At 62.6% G+C, this 724-nt stretch overlaps 1 protein-coding gene across 1 annotated transcript in view; it reads left to right on the top strand.

The window, feature by feature from the left end:
- Positions 1–561: 561 nt before the first annotated feature.
- Positions 562–724, top strand: part of LOC104395033 (protein farnesyltransferase subunit beta-like) — a gene marked incomplete at both ends in the record, with an annotated part of 2,924 nt that continues 2,761 nt past the window's right edge. Inside the window, one exon of the mRNA XM_010004700.1 lies at positions 562–626. Within this exon, the coding sequence (XP_010003002.1) occupies positions 562–626 (65 nt within the window). The remainder of the gene's footprint in view (positions 627–724) is intronic.

Below are 724 nucleotides of genomic sequence, written 5' to 3' on the forward strand. Positions count from 1 at the left end.
GGCAAGGGGGTCCCAGGGGGCAGCTGGACCCCGTGTCCCCCCCTTCCCTGCTCTGGCTGGGCCTGATCCAGCCCTGGTGCTGCCAACGGGGCTGGGATGGGGTGGAAGGGAACTGGGTTTCCCAATCTGGGAGGTTCTCTCCTGGGGACACAGGGCTGCTGGTGCCACCCCTTCTTGTTTCCCAAAGCTTGGAATATTTTTCCAGGAGGCTGGGGAGGATAATCCCGGATTGGGGCAGGGCTGGGGAGCTGAGCTGGAGTGTTACAGGAGGGTGGTGGCACGAGGCCCTGGTGATGCCATCGTGGCTTCACTGGGGGGGGTCCTGGGATGATCCAAACTCTGTCTTCAAAACTATCCTGCTCTAATCCCGGGCACAAAGCTCTGGAGAAGCAGCCCCAGCAGCAGGGACCGAGCAGCTCCTGGTCACTTTGGTGCTCCTGCTGCTGGTGCCTGGAGCTGGATAAGCTCTGGGAGGCAGGAAGAGCCAGGGCTGCTGGGGTTTGGGAAGGGCAGAGCCACTTTTTGGAGCTCACAGAGGGTTTCCTTCCCCCCGGGGAGCAGACCAAGGTGGAGGACATGGTGCAGGAGGTCTTCGACGCCTACAAGACGAACCACCACGCGCCACCGTGAGTCCCCCAGGAGCACAACTCTGGAGAAACCCATAACCTGCCCCCCAAAACCCCTACACAGCCACTCCCGTGGCTGCTGTGGCAGGGCGCGGGGG

This window comes from Chaetura pelagica, unplaced genomic scaffold (assembly GCF_000747805.2).
Source record: "Chaetura pelagica isolate M959 unplaced genomic scaffold, ChaPel_1.0 scaffold3019, whole genome shotgun sequence".
Classification (NCBI taxonomy): Eukaryota; Metazoa; Chordata; class Aves; order Apodiformes; family Apodidae; genus Chaetura; species Chaetura pelagica.